Source organism: Schistocerca piceifrons, chromosome 10, assembly GCF_021461385.2.
Source record: "Schistocerca piceifrons isolate TAMUIC-IGC-003096 chromosome 10, iqSchPice1.1, whole genome shotgun sequence".
Classification (NCBI taxonomy): Eukaryota; Metazoa; Arthropoda; class Insecta; order Orthoptera; family Acrididae; genus Schistocerca; species Schistocerca piceifrons.
In genome coordinates this window covers 133,168,531-133,181,720 of record NC_060147.1, presented here as the reverse complement: position 1 = coordinate 133,181,720, position 13,190 = coordinate 133,168,531, and the positions used below count along the sequence as shown (strand labels likewise).

Genomic DNA, 13,190 nt, shown 5'->3' with positions numbered 1-13,190 from the left:
AAGACTTGAGATGTCACCAGGAGGTGAAAACTCGAACTGCCCTAGCGAAGAAGGCATTCAACAGAAAGAGGAGACTCTTATGTGGCAAATTAGATAAAGCTCTAAGGAAAAGGCTTGGCAAATGGAGTGTGGCACTATATGGGGTAGAAACATGGACGCTGAGACGGGAGGATGTAAAAAGTTTAGAAGCATTTGAGATGTGGGTCTGGAGGAGAATGGAGAGAATGAGCTGGATGGAAAGAGTGAGTAATGAAAGAGCATTGGAAAGGGTTGGTGAGAGAAGATGTCTGCTGAAGGTTGTAAAAGAAAGGAAAAAGAACTGGTTGGGATATTCATTGAGAAGGAAGTGCTTGCTACCAGATGCTTTGGAAGGATTGGTTTGGGAGAAGACTGAGAGGAAGAAGGAGATACAAGATGATAGACGACTTAAAGGGAAGAGGAAATTATGCAGACCTGAAGAGGATGGCAGAAGACTGGACAGCCTGGAAAACTACCATGTGAAACCCTGGCTTTTGGCAGAATGATGATGATGATGATGATGATGATGAAGCAAAACGAGTAAAACTACCTGCAGATTGAGAGTAAAAACGATGTGGCGTTAGTGAGTGGTGATGACACAAACACACACATATGCACGTGTGCATGTGCAGGGTAGGTGAAATGAGATGGAGATGATAGGGTGTACTTGTGTTTCATAAAAAGATAAGGGAATTGTATTTATTGCTTCTTGTGAGGCAGTTTTATTAAGAGGCAGTTATTATGTGCTTGGAATATATCCAACAAATGATGGAGGGCGTTGGGTGCAAGGAGCACTCTTGCATGAAAAGGTTGACACAAGAGAGGCATTCGTGGTGAGTCACATCAAATCTGTCAGAAGACTTACGAAAAAGACTTTTGCAAATACAACGAAATGAAGTGTGCCACAGGGATGAATGCTGGGTCCTGCACAACTGCTCACCGCGGTCTTGTCGGGCGCGCCCTTCTTGGCGAGCCTGGTGTCCTTCTTGGGGAAGGCGGCCGCGGGAGGGGCGCCCTTCTGCTGGGCCGACACCTCGGCGGCGGCGGAGAACTGCGGGGGCGGCTGGCCCGCCGGGTCGGGGGCGTCGGTGAGGCGCAGCTGCTGCCAGTAGGGCGAGCCCGCCCCCACCTCTGGAACTGGAGCTGGAGCTGGAGCCGCTTCCGGATCTGGCGTGGACGACGCCGCTGGAAGGAACACTCTCAGTGTTAGCACTGCCACCACACCAAATACACAGCAGCGATGTTAATTAATGAAAAATTCTGCTTTGTCACTAACTGAGTGGAAATCGGGTAGATGTTATTAACAGCTTTGTTATTAGCTTGCAAAGAACTAGTGGTTACAATGGAGATAGAAATTATCTCCGCCTCTTTTCCGTTTCCAACTAAATATTCTGAGATATAGACTTCAACTAAGTCTGGAAGGTAGCTGGGGCCCTGGCGATGCAAAACGGATACATCTAAATGGTGCACTGATAATTTCAATCTTTCGAGAGACATCGTCCAATTGGGACTAGAGATAAGTCGATTTTCAACACTTGTCCTACAGCGAGACGGGAGACAATGTCCTCGATTTTTGGAATGGTATAGTAAGTACCTCAGCGGTTTCAGAAGGTTGTAAGTAGGCTGTTTAGGTTTTAATGTTGGTAACGTCACCTAGCGGTCTTTATGAAAATCACTGGCTGTGCTGTGTGCAGTCTGTGGCTGGTTGGCATTCTTGGAATATTCGCCATTGTAGTGTTGGGCAGTTGGATGTGAACTACGCGTAGCGTTGCGCAGTTACAGGTGAGCCGCCAGCAGTGGTGGATGTGGGGAGAGAAATGGCAGAATTTCCATCAGAAAGAGTAAATTTGTAAGATTGGATATCATGAACTGATATATGTATGATGACTTTGGAAAATTATTAAGGTAAATACATTGTTTGTTCTCTATCAAAATCTTTCATTTCCTAGACTATGCCTATCAGTAGTTAGTCCCTTCAGTACTTTGAATCTTTTATTGGCAGTAGTGGCGCTCGCCGTATTGCAGTATTTCGAGTAACGAAGATTTTTGTGTGGTTAGTGATTCATGAAAGGTATAGGTTATTGTTAGTCAGGGCCATTCATTTGTAGGGATTATTGAAAGTCAGACTGCGTTATGCTAAAAATATTGTGTGTCAGTTTAGTGTTGATCAGAATAAGTAAAGAGAGAAATGTCTGAGTACGTTCAGTTCTGCTCAGCTGTTTGAAAATAAAATAATGTAAGAGGTTTATCAGCACAGTCATTCATAAATTTTTCTAAGGGGACGTTTCAAGGTGACTGTGCGGAAACTACAGGGTGGGGCAGGTAAACGTGGCCTGGACGAGTGTGGTTAATGTATGCATTAGCTACACTCCGAAAAGCACGCACCACATGTACGCCCGCCATGTGAGCCACACCAGTACCGAGCATAGTGCGGGTTGTGTCAGTGTGAGTGGAGCACTGCAGAGGAGACGATGGGACACACAGTGGAACAGTTGGTGTTCGTTGTGGAAAGTTGCGTGACAGCAAAGTCGCGGAAACGGTGTGGTCAGTTGTTTGCCGAGGAGTTTATTGATGTCTAAGTTCCAGCAGAGAGTGCCACGCAACGGCTTAGTCAGAAAATGGCGTCAGACAGGATCTGTTTTCCACAACTCAAAACACATTCCGAAACGTGCCCTCGCACCAGAAAATGTGGCTGCAATTCACCTGAAAAAGCTTCAGAGTCCAACGAAACCAACTCGGTGCTCTTTGCAAGACTAGAATTACACTTGGAGTATGTGGACGAATACTCCACCTGAAACTGCATATGCTTCCCGACCGAGTGTCTGTTGTTCATGCATTAAAATCAGCAGACGTTCCTCAGAGCCTCCAGTTTCGTAAGTGGCTGTTTACTGAGATAACAATGAATTACTTGGACACGGATCTGGTTAAAAAAAAAAAAAAAGGAAGGTTAAAATGCGTCTGAGCACTATGGGACTTAACATATGAGGTCATCAGTCCCCTAGAACTTAGAACTACTTAAGGACATCACACACATCCATGCCCGAGGCAGGATTCGAACCTGCGACCGTAGCGGTCGCGCGGTTCCACACAGAAGCGCCTAGAACCGCTCGGCCACACAGACCGGCTGTCTGGTTTCACCTGAGTGGTTATGTCAACTCACAGAATCACAGGTTTTCGGCAATCTGCATAACTGGAGAATCGGCATAACTTCCACGAAACGCCATTGCACGATCAGAGCCGCGCGAAGCGGCCGCACGGTTTGAGGCGCCATGCCATGGATTGCGCGGCCCCTTCCGCCTGAGGTTCGAGTCCTCCCTCGAGCATGGGTGTGTGTGTTGTTCTTAGCGTAAGTTAGCTGAAGCAGTGTGTAAGTCTAGGGATCGATGACTTCAGCAGTTTGGTCCCTTAGGATTAGGTTGGGGCTTAGTGAGCAGTCTCTGCACGCCGCGTTGTTGGTCCCATCTTCTTTCGTCAGACGCTGACTTCGGCGCGTTACGTTGGCAACATTTTGAAACCGTTTGTAGCAGCATTAAAGGAGGAGGAAAATACCTACAGTTACTTCCAACAGGACAGAGCAACTGCCCTTACAGCCGGCCGAACCTTGGAGCACATTTACACAATCTTCACAACTGACGCAGTTGTTGACAGAGGTCACTCTGGTGGCCGCCCTAGCTGGCCACCCAGGTCACCTGATCTGTCAGCGTGCGATTACTTTGCGTGGGGTCTAAAGTGTATCGCGACAACCCTAATGGTAAAACTTTGAACATAGCTGCTAAGGTTCAGTGACCGTGTCAGAATTATATTAGAACAAATAAGCCCTCGGTCACAAGTATTAAGTCAAAATTGACCAGGTTTCAATGCTACTATGAGCGTCGTCTTCAGAATTAAACCAACTGTTCTAAAACATAATAGATATATAAGACATTAATAAACTAAAGTATGTACTGACTGCAAAGAGATGCAGTACTTACAAGTCACATTCTAAAAAAAATCTAAGCCGGAAAGGTAACGTCATGAAAAGTCGTAAATAACATGGCGAGCCGCTAAGGGCTGCTCGTACCTGAGTGAACACGGGTTGCAACAAAAGTGAGGTGCCCACGTTAGAAAGTGTGGGCAAGTAAACATGGTGTTGCTACGAGCGCCATCTAGTAGCCGCAGAAACGACTAGGCTACTGTACATTCAAAATTAGACACATGAAATTGTGATGCAGCTGATTCAGGCATAACGTAAGCACTAATAATACTAAATTGAAGGTACATATTTACCTGCTTTAAACGGAGGTACAACGTAAAAAAAACGTCAGTTATGGCATACAAGAAAACAGCAAAGACGTAACAGGAAAATAACATTTCGGTAAACTGCATGAGGAAATCTGAATCAAAGATCAAGCAACGGCTTTATACAGTCGAAAAAGTTTTTATTTCGCAGCTGCAGCTGTTCGTTGAGAATGAGGCCATCATGACGACATATATGCTTGAAAATCTCCAATTTCTCTAAAACATCTAACCTACGCCCCTTCTTTTCGGTATACAGAATACTGCTATCGCCAATGGCTTTAGGCACGTGTCCAGTAATTAAGACATCGACGGAAAAGGATGAATTTAGGGGACTGGTGCCGTTTTTTCTCAAAAGATGTTTTTTATATCTGATGGTGAAAACACATCCAGTTTGCCCTATATAATAGGAGGAGCAGGTATCACAGATGATCTTATATACGCCAGAACTTTCGGTAGGGGAGCGAATGGATTTCAAATTATGAATGAAGTTTCTCTTCAGATTGTTATTAGTAGAGTAGGCAACATTGCAGTTGTATTTGTTACGAAGCACGCGCTGAATCTGATAGGAAATGGGTCCTACGAAAGGAATAGAAAAACGTTGAGCGTAGTAGTTCTTGCAGTTTTCTTTTTGAAGATATCGTCCACTATGTTAGGCGTATATTCATTATTGACTGCTATGGTTTTAAATAAATTAATCTCCTCATTAAACTTTTCTGTTGAAAGTGGTATGGAGGTGGCTCGGTGGACGGCAGAGTGAAAAAAGGCCATTTTTTGAGACTGTGGATGAAAAGAGGAAGCAGGCACGATTTGGTCAGTATACGTTTCTTTTCGAAAAATATTGAAAGTGATGTTCTATTGTAAGCGTCAAGTCTAAATGTAATTCCTACGTTTCTTCGTATCCTGGAACTCTGTTCTTTGGGCCACTTTTATTTGCTCCACCCTGTACAACACGCACAGAAGAATAATGTGTATCAATGGATAGAGTAACTCACCAAATTTCGAATCGTAAGTTGCACTAGCAGGCAGGTGTATCAGAACGTGTATACGAATTATCCACTCCGTATTGTCGCACTGAACTAGCTCGTGCCTGCAGATGGGCAAGCCAGTGGTCTGCTGTCTCACCTTTCTGGGCAATTAGTGTCAGCGACTTCACTGAATCGCTCGCAATTGCTATGGTTTGCCGCACCAGAAATCGTGTCCCCGCTGAGCACTTTTAATTAAGATCGTGGCGAGGTGCTCTGTCCACTGATATGTGCGATTTTCCTGTATATCTCACAGTACCTGTGCAGTTGTTTCCCGCGTCACCAGAGGTACTTATGAATAATTCTGCACTAGTTACAATGAATTTCATAAATTACGCCACATCACAAGTACAAGGGTCATTCCTAAACTAATAACTCCATTTTTTTCTATGCCAACTACAAGAGATACGGAAAGCACAATACGCCGTTACGTAGAGCAAGATTGCAGGAAGATACTGCCACCACCATCTGTCATGTTACGCTCTTGACAATGCTGGATAAGAGTGCTCTTTGAAAAACCTGAACCAGAAGAGGCCAGCCACTCTCTTACAACCTTGTTCGCAGCGTTTGAACCTGGCCATGTTGTCCATCTTTCGTAGGCTTAAAGAAATGTAAGTCTGCTTCTGATAAACCAAGATTTTATGGTCGAATTTCCACATCATATCTCGGATGATGAAGATGCTAAGAAAATTATATATAAGAGGGTGGTTTGAAAAGTTCTCGGAACGAAATAGAATAAAGTACTTACATCACTGAAACATTTGTTATTTTTCAATGTAGTCTCCTTGTAGATTAATGCACTTGGTCCAACGATGTTCGAGTGCCTTGATCCCATCTCGAAAATGAGTTTCCTCCAGGTCTCCAAAATACTTGTCAACTCTACATCTACATCTGCATGGATACTCTGCAAATCACATTTAAGTGCCTGACAGAGGGTTCATCGAACCACCTTCACAATTCTCTATCATTGCAATCTCGTATAGCGCGCGGAAAGAACGAACACCTATATCTTTCCGTACGAGATCTGATTTCTCTTATTTTATCGTGGTGATCGTTTCTCACTATGTAGGTCGGTGCCAACAAAATATTTTCGCGTTCGAAGGAGTAATTTGGTGACTGTAATTTCGTGAGAAGATCCCGTCGCAACGAAAACTGCCTTTCTTTTAGTGATATCAGTTCTTCGTTTTAGGTGAATCTTCGTCCACCAAGAAAAATTTTCAGCTATCGGAAGAGACAGAAGTCTGACGCAGCCATATCATACCTTAGTTCGTGCAATTAATAATGTCCATTCTCATACGTTTTTGATCCAGGGTCAAGAGCCGCGGCATCCATCTAGCAGATAATTTTTTCATTTCTAATTCTTCAGTTAAAATGTTAAATATCCTTTCACATGACATGGAAAGCGTGATAAATTTCACACACTTTCAATCGGCGATCCGCCATGATCATTTTGTGCACTTTTGCAATGATTTCTGGAATAGTGACACATCTTGGCCGACCACTTCATCTAAGCTCTCCCAACCAAATTTAAATTCATTTGTCCACTTGGCAACAGTTGAATATGAAGGAGCAGAGTCCCCCAGTGTATTCTGGATATCGGCATGAATGTCCTTTGCTTTCATACCTTTCTTTACTAAGTGCTTAATCACTGCTTGAATCTCGATTTTTTCCGTCTTCGCAATTCACTACGCGGGAACAACAGAGCCACGTCACCACCACAGCTCTCTTCCAAGAGCACTGACGAGGCACATGTTTACAGGCAATTGTCCAGTGAATATCACGTGAGCAATTCCTTGCGCTAGTGCTGATCTCTCGTGCTGATTCCGAGAACATTTCAAACCCCTTCCCCCCCGTCCCCACCACACACACACACACACACACACACACACACACACACACACACACATATATATATATATATATATATATATCTATGGTGGTCAGCAGTAGTCTGTAAATCTTTTAACAGCGTTGCAGGGTAGGTTGAGACTTTTTTTTTTGGGCATCAGTCTACTGACTGGTTTGATGCGGCCCGCCACGAATTCCTTTCCTGTGCTAACCTCTTCATCTCAGAGTAGTACTTGCAACCTACGTCTTCAATTATTTGCTTGACGTATTCCAATCTCTGTCTTCCTCTACAGTTTTGCCCTCTACAGCTCCCTCTAGTACCATGGAAGTCATTCCCTCATGTCTTAGCAGATGTCGTATCATCCTGTCCCTTCTCCTTATCAGTGTTTTCCACATATTCCTTTCCTCTCCGATTCTGCGTAGAACCTCCTCATTCCTTGCCTTATCAGTCACCTAATTTTCAACATTCGCCTATAGCACCACATCTCAAATGCTTCGATTCTCTTCTGTTCCGGTTTTCCCACAGTCCATATTTCACTACCATACAATGCTGTACTCCAGACGTACATCCTCAGAAATTTCTTCCTCAAATTAAGGCCGGTATTTGATATTAGTAGACTTCTCTTGGCCAGAAATGCCTTTTTTGCCATAGCGAATCTGCTTTTGATGTCCTCCTTGCTCCGTCCGTCATTGGTTATTTTACTGCCTAGGTAACAGAATTCCTTAACTTCATTGACTTCGTGACCATCAATCCTGATGTTAAGTTTCTCGCTGTTCTCATTTCTACTACTTCTCATTACCTTCGTCTTTCTCCGATTTACTCTCAAACCATACTGTGTACTCATTAGACTGTTCATTCCGTTCAGCAGATCATTTAATTCTTCTTCACTTTCACTCAGGATAGCAATGTCATCAGCGAATCGTATCATTGATATCCCTTCACCTTGTATTTTAATTCCACCCCTGAACCTTTCTTTTATTTCCATCATTGCTTCCTCGATGCACAGATTGAAGAGTAGGGGCGAAAGGCTACAGCCTCGTCTTACACCCTTCTTAATGCGAGCACTTCGTTCTCGATCGTCCACTCTTATTATTCCCTCTTGGTTGTTGTACATATTGTATATGACCCGTCTCTCCCTATAGCTTACCCCTACTTTTTTCAGAATCTCGAACAGCTTGCACCATTTTATATTGTCGAACGCTTTTTCCAAGTCGACAAATCCTACGAAAGTGTCTTGATTTTTCTTTAGCCTTGCTTCCATTATTAGCCGTAACATCAGAATTGCCTCTCTCGTCCCTTTACTTTTCCTAAAACCAAACTGATCGTCACCTAGCGCATTCTCAATTTTCTTTTCCATTCTTCTGTATATTATTCTTGTAAGCAGCTTCGATGCATGAGCTGTTAAGCTGATTGTGCGATAATTCTCGCACTTGTCAGCTCTTGCCGTTTTCGGAATTGTGTGGATGATGCTTTTCCGAAAGTCAGATGGTATATCGCCAGACTCAATATATTCTACACACCAACGTGAATAGTCATTTTGTTGCCACTTCCCCCAATGATTTTAGAAATTCTGGAATTCTCGTTGAGACATAATAGGTAAGAAATAAGAAAAAATTCGATACGTTGCGACAGAACGTCGTTCAAACTCAGTGAGTTGTTGATAATGGCGTCTTTGTCGCCTTTAAGGCATTCTTGACTAAAAACATCTCACCACGTCTGATCTCAAAGGTAAGTAACGCTCACGACCGTTAAGCGTGTATTTAAAGCGAACTTGATTTTCATCTTCATAGTGGCGTTGCTAGCCCCACTTAATGCGACCGACGCGAAATGAGATTATAATTCATCTTTCATATGTAGAAACACGCTTATCAACTTTCGTTGGTGTCTCACAACTCCTTGTTAGTGTTGCGTATTTTTTTTTCAGTCAGTGTATATTGACTTTGTTCAACAATACTTTATGTAACAGAGGCAGCTGGTTAATATTCAAAATATCAGATGCAAAAAAGAAGAAGAATCATATAATGATTTAATATTATTTGATTATTTATAATCAAGCAGCAACTTCTTCATTTAAAAGAAAAACTGTAGCAATTCTTGTGTTTTGACCACATTTAGTTTCTGGAATTTGTAACTGAATATTTCGTAATTAGCGATCTCATATCCGTTGTATACCGAACACAACACTGATATTCTGGTTTTCTTTTGAGGCGTTCGCAGCGTTAGCTGTTCTGGCAGACTGCTTACTGATAATGTAACCACACATACCGCTCCATCAGCTCCCCTGCCGACGTCATTGACAGAGTATACTCTGAATAGCGGGTTGATCATTTACTGTCCGCTGCTGGGAATAAGTGTGGCTTCAGTCCGGTTTGAGGTGGATGGCTACAGGGGGCGGGCTTGTTTCCGTGTCGGTGGTTGTGATCCACTCCGGAACTGGCGTGTACTCACGTGCTGCCTGGCTGGGGTCGTCGGCCACTGGAACGCAGCGGTCCTGGTCCTTCTGGAAGCCCGCGCAGCACTCCTCCACCAGCCGGTCGCGAGACACCACCTGCACAGGAGCTCACTCTGCACCACCCACCTCTCAACTCACTGCGCCACGGAGGGTCACGAAAAAGGGCTTAAATGCAGTAATTACAAAGCATAAGATCTTAGCGGGAGAAGAAAATAAAAATAGAAAACAACAGGATTGAATGAATGCACCTGCTTTAACTACACTACTGGCCATTAAAATTGCTACACCGAGAAGAAATGCAGATGATAAACGGGTATTCGTTGGAATAATATAGTATACTAGAATTGACATGTGTTTACCTTTTCACGAGATTTGGGTGCATTGTTCTTGAGAAATCAGTACCCAGAACAATCACCTCTGGCTGTAATAACGACCTCGATACGCCTGGGCATTGAGTCAAACAGAGCTTGATGGCGTGTACAGGTACAGCTGCCTATGCAGCTTCCACACGATACCACAGTTCATCAGGTGTATTGTGACGAGCCAGTTGCTCGGCCACCATTGACTAGACGTTTACAATTCGTGAGAGATTTGGAGAATGTGCTGGCCAGGGCAGCAGTCGAACAATTTCTGTATCGAGAAAGGCCCGTAATGCGGTCGTGCATTATCCTGCTGCAATGCAGGGTTTCGCAGGGATCGAATGAAGGGTGGAGCCACGGGTCGTAACACATCTGAAATGTAGCGTCCACTGTTCAAAGTGCCGTCAGTGTGAACAAGAGCTGACCGAGACGTGTCACCAATGGCACGCCATACCATCACACCGGGTGATACGCCAGTATGGCGATGACGAATACACGCTTCCAATGTGCGTTCCCGCAGTGTCGCCAAACACGGATGCGACCATCATGATTAAACAGAACCTGGATTCATCCGAAAAAATTACGTTTTGCCATTCGTGCACCGAGGTTCGTCGTCGAGTACACCATCGCAGGCGCTCCTGTCTGTGATGCAGCGTCAAGGGTAACCGCACCCACGGTCTCCGAGCTGATAGTCCATGCTGCTCCAAACGTCGTCGAACTGTTCGTGCAGATGGTGGTTGTCTTGCAAACGTCCCCATCTGTTGATTCAGGGATCGAGACGTTGCTACACGATCCGTTACAGCCATGCGGATAAGATGCCTGTCATCTAGACTGCTAGTGATACGAGGCCGTTGGGACCCAGCACGGCATTCCGTATTACCCTCCTGAACCCACGGATTCCATATTCTGCTAACAGTCATTGGATCTCGACCAACGCGAGCAGCAATGTCGCGATACGATAAACCGCAATCGCGATAGGCTACAATCCGACCTTTATCAAAGTCGGAAACGATGGTACGCATTTCTCCTCCTTACACGAGGCATCACAACAAGGTTTCACCAGGCAACGCCGGTCAACTGCTGTTTGTGTATGAGAAATCGGTTAGAAACTTTCCTCATGTCAGCACGTTGTAGGTGTCGCAACCGGCGGCAACCTTGTGTGAATGCTCTGAAAAGATAATCATTTGCATATCACAGCATCTTCTTCCTGTCGGTTAAATTTCGCATCTGTAGCATGTTGTCTTCGTGGTGTAGCAATTTTAATGGCCAGTAGTGTAGCTACAATCAGTAATACACTATAAGATAAAAATCACCTCTCGTTCTTATGGAAGCACTTACTCGGATGGCGCTGAGTGATAGTGTTGTTAGATGTCCTCCTGAGGTATATAGTGCCAAAGCTGTACATATGGTGACTCTGATCGTGCAAAACCGGAGCTGGTTGGAGATTCCTGCCCATAATGCTCCAATCGTCCAACTGGGCAGAAATCCCGCGACGTTGTTGGCCAAGGTAGTATGTGACGAGCACGAAGACAAGCAGTAGAAACTCTTGTCGTGTGCGGATGAGCGTTATCTTGCTGAAACGTAACCCCAGGATGGCTTTCCAAGAAGAGCAACAAAACGGAGCGTAGAATGTCGTCGACGTACCGCAGTGCTGTGAGGGTGTCCGGGTGACAACCAAAGCAGTCCTGCTGTGGAGTGAATAACGGCACCCCAGGCCATCGCTCTTGCTGGTCGGACTGTGTGTCGGGAGACAGTCACATTGGCATCCCACAACTGCGAGGGCTTCTCCAGACAGGGAGATGACTTCGAAGCGAGACTCATCGCTGAAGACAGTTCTTCTCCCGTCAGTGAGATTCCATGCTGTCTGGCCTGCGGACCATTTGTTTTCCCAGGAGGACACCCTTCCACCACAGCTGTGCGTCGACGATACTCTACGTCCCACGTTGTTGCCATTCTGGGCTTACATTTCAGCAAGATGATGCCTGCCTGCACGCGGCGAGAGTTTCCACTGCTTGTCTTCCAGCTTGGCAAACCCTACCTCGGCGAGCAAGATTACCAGATTTCTCCCGACTTGAGAACGTTTGGAGGATTATGGGCAGGGTCCTGCAACCAGGTCAGGATTATGACCATTTAAAGTGCCAGTAGGATAGACTTAGGCACGGTATCCACCAGCAGGACATACAACAGTTCTATGAATCAATGCCGAGCAGAATAACTGCTTGCATAAGGGTGAGAGATGGACCAACTAGTTACTTGAATTTGTGAAGCACTTTCTCTTGAGTAAATCATTAAATGTTTCTGAAAGTGTTCGGATTTGTTCGTCTGTACATATACGTCACATCTACCGATTTCCGTGCCATTAGGATAATTCTTTCTTCCTGCGTCTTTTTTTACTTTTCTATCTTAGAGTGTATGCATATATGTTGCAGATCCGGAGGTGTGTTTAAGAAATAACGCGAATTTTTTGCTTCTACGCGAAAACTTTATTCGCTCGTCGGTCGAATTTCCTTGCGTGACGCAATACTCTCACATTAGAATCGCTAATTACTACGAGACCAATTGCTCGTAAACAGAGGTTGACTCCACAACGAATACATGTCGGTACGTGTTTGTCGCGCAGTATTTGTTTGGCTGTGATGTCATGGTACCAGCGTAGGCACATGCGCTTTAAGTTGTAAACTGATGTAGCATGGAAACGCGACTAGCTGCGACGTCGATTTTGGTGTCACTGTGGAGACCTTGTGGAGTGGTGCTGGGAACCAAAATGAAACAACAGAGATATTCCCCGGGTTATAGGTGAGAATCGGTATTAAATTGAATATTACAAAATAATTGATTGTGTCGCCTCATAACACTCGTCTATATGATCGGAATTATAGAAAACGCAGGTCAGAGGAAAGGTCGTGCCGAAAGGAATCCGAAATGCCTAAAACGTCCAGTGCCGAAACAAAGTGAGACGTAAGGCAGCGTCGTCGAAAAGGAAATGCAGTACTGGCGAAGAGCCATCACGTAGTTCCCCACTGTATTAAATACACTGAAGAACCATAGAAACTGGTACACCTGCTTAATATCGTGTAGAGCCCACGTGAGAACGCACAAGTGCCGCAACACGACTTGGCATGGAGTTGACTAATGTCTGAAGTAGTGCTGAAGGGAACTGACATCAAGAAACCTCCACGGTTGTCCGTAAATCCGTAAGACTACGAGGAGTG

General features: G+C 44.7%; 1 protein-coding gene across 1 annotated transcript in view; it reads right to left on the bottom strand.

Moving 5' to 3' along the window:
- The window catches only part of LOC124718766 (nascent polypeptide-associated complex subunit alpha, muscle-specific form-like), a 268,702-nt gene that overhangs the window by 30,531 nt on the left and 224,981 nt on the right, over positions 1-13,190 (bottom strand). The window contains exons 4-5 of the mRNA XM_047244379.1: positions 9,554-9,715; positions 959-1,069 (exon numbers count right to left, since the gene is read on the bottom strand). Coding sequence (XP_047100335.1) covers positions 959-1,069; positions 9,554-9,715 — 273 coding nt within the window. The remainder of the gene's footprint in view (positions 1-958; positions 1,070-9,553; positions 9,716-13,190) is intronic.